This window comes from Cyprinodon variegatus, unplaced genomic scaffold (genome assembly GCF_000732505.1).
Source record: "Cyprinodon variegatus isolate N-32 unplaced genomic scaffold, C_variegatus-1.0 Scaffold1691, whole genome shotgun sequence".
Taxonomy (NCBI): Eukaryota; Metazoa; Chordata; class Actinopteri; order Cyprinodontiformes; family Cyprinodontidae; genus Cyprinodon; species Cyprinodon variegatus.
Window position 1 is genome coordinate 101,332 of NW_015152144.1, and position 1,155 is coordinate 102,486.

The 1,155-nt window shown below is 39.6% G+C and overlaps 1 protein-coding gene across 1 annotated transcript in view; it reads left to right on the forward strand.

The window, feature by feature from the left end:
• Positions 1 to 644, forward strand: part of ubr7 (ubiquitin protein ligase E3 component n-recognin 7 (putative)) — a 7,621-nt gene extending 6,977 nt beyond the window's left edge. The window contains exons 11-12 of the mRNA XM_015404308.1: positions 231 to 292; positions 414 to 644. Of these exons, the coding sequence (XP_015259794.1) occupies positions 231 to 292; positions 414 to 503 (152 nt within the window). The 3' untranslated portion in view covers positions 504 to 644. The remainder of the gene's footprint in view (positions 1 to 230; positions 293 to 413) is intronic.
• The last annotated feature ends 511 nt before the right edge of the window (positions 645 to 1,155 follow it).

Sequence of the window (1,155 nt, forward strand, 5' to 3'; positions counted from 1 at the left end):
TCAGAACTACTACCTTTGTTTCAAAAAGGAAACAAAAAGATTTAAACAAGATTTAGGATCTTGAAATTATGTTGAATAAATGAATAGGATTTTATTTTAGACAGTTTTGACAAACAACAATAAATAAAGCTACACTCACAACTACAGCTGCAATCAGAACTACAGCTACACTCTCAGAACTACAGCTCCCAGGATTCCATGCAGCTCTGTTGAAGGTCTCTGTCTTCCAGGCTACAACGACATGAAAACTGAACTGAAGGACTTCCTGCAGACGTTTGCAGCTGAAGGAAAGGTGGGTTCTAATAATGGGTCTGGGGGCGGGGCTCTACACCTGAGGAGCGGGTCCCTTGTTGTTTCTCAGGGTTTCCGGCTCGGGCTAACGCTAACGACCGACTGTGGCTCTCTCGTGGCAGGTCGTGACCTCTGACGACATCCGGCAGTTCTTCGAGCAGCAGAGCCGCAAAAGACGCCGAACAGATTCTGGACCTTTCTTCTGCTCCTGATCCATCCCGCTCACTTTTCACCCTTTCTCAGTTTTAAAGTTTTTTCTGTGAGATGTTTTAATGTCAAATATCTCCTAGTTTTATGGTTGTTTTTTTTTTCTTTGTAAGAATAAAGTTAAGCTGAGCAATAAACCTGGTTGTTGTGTATCAGGAGGAGCTGATTGGTCCGAAGCTGCAGCCACCATCCTCTCTGTGCTGATTATCAGTTAAAACCTTCCAGCTGGTTATGTGGCGTCTGTTAGCAGATCTAGAAGAACCTTCTCTAAGGACTGATTGGGTCTGGACCAGAACCTGGGAGGAATTCTTTAAAACTGGCTTAAAAAGGCTAAACTCTGAACACTCCGTATTTCAGAGGTAGAAAGACATCAGAAGTTCAGAAAGTTTCTTAAAACATATAAGAAATTCTGTTAGTATTAATAAAACCAGCATAAAAAGTTTTCATCAAACATATTAAACCAGTAACAGGTTTGACAAACATTAATAAAATAATTATTCTGGCTTCAGGATCTTAGTCATAGTTTTAGACCCACATTGATTTTAATTCAGTCAGCAAGTGACATTTACTTACCCTGAACTAACATCAGTCGGCTTAATACACTCATTAGTGATTAGATGGAGTTTATAAATGATTTTTTAAACTTTAATAAATTAT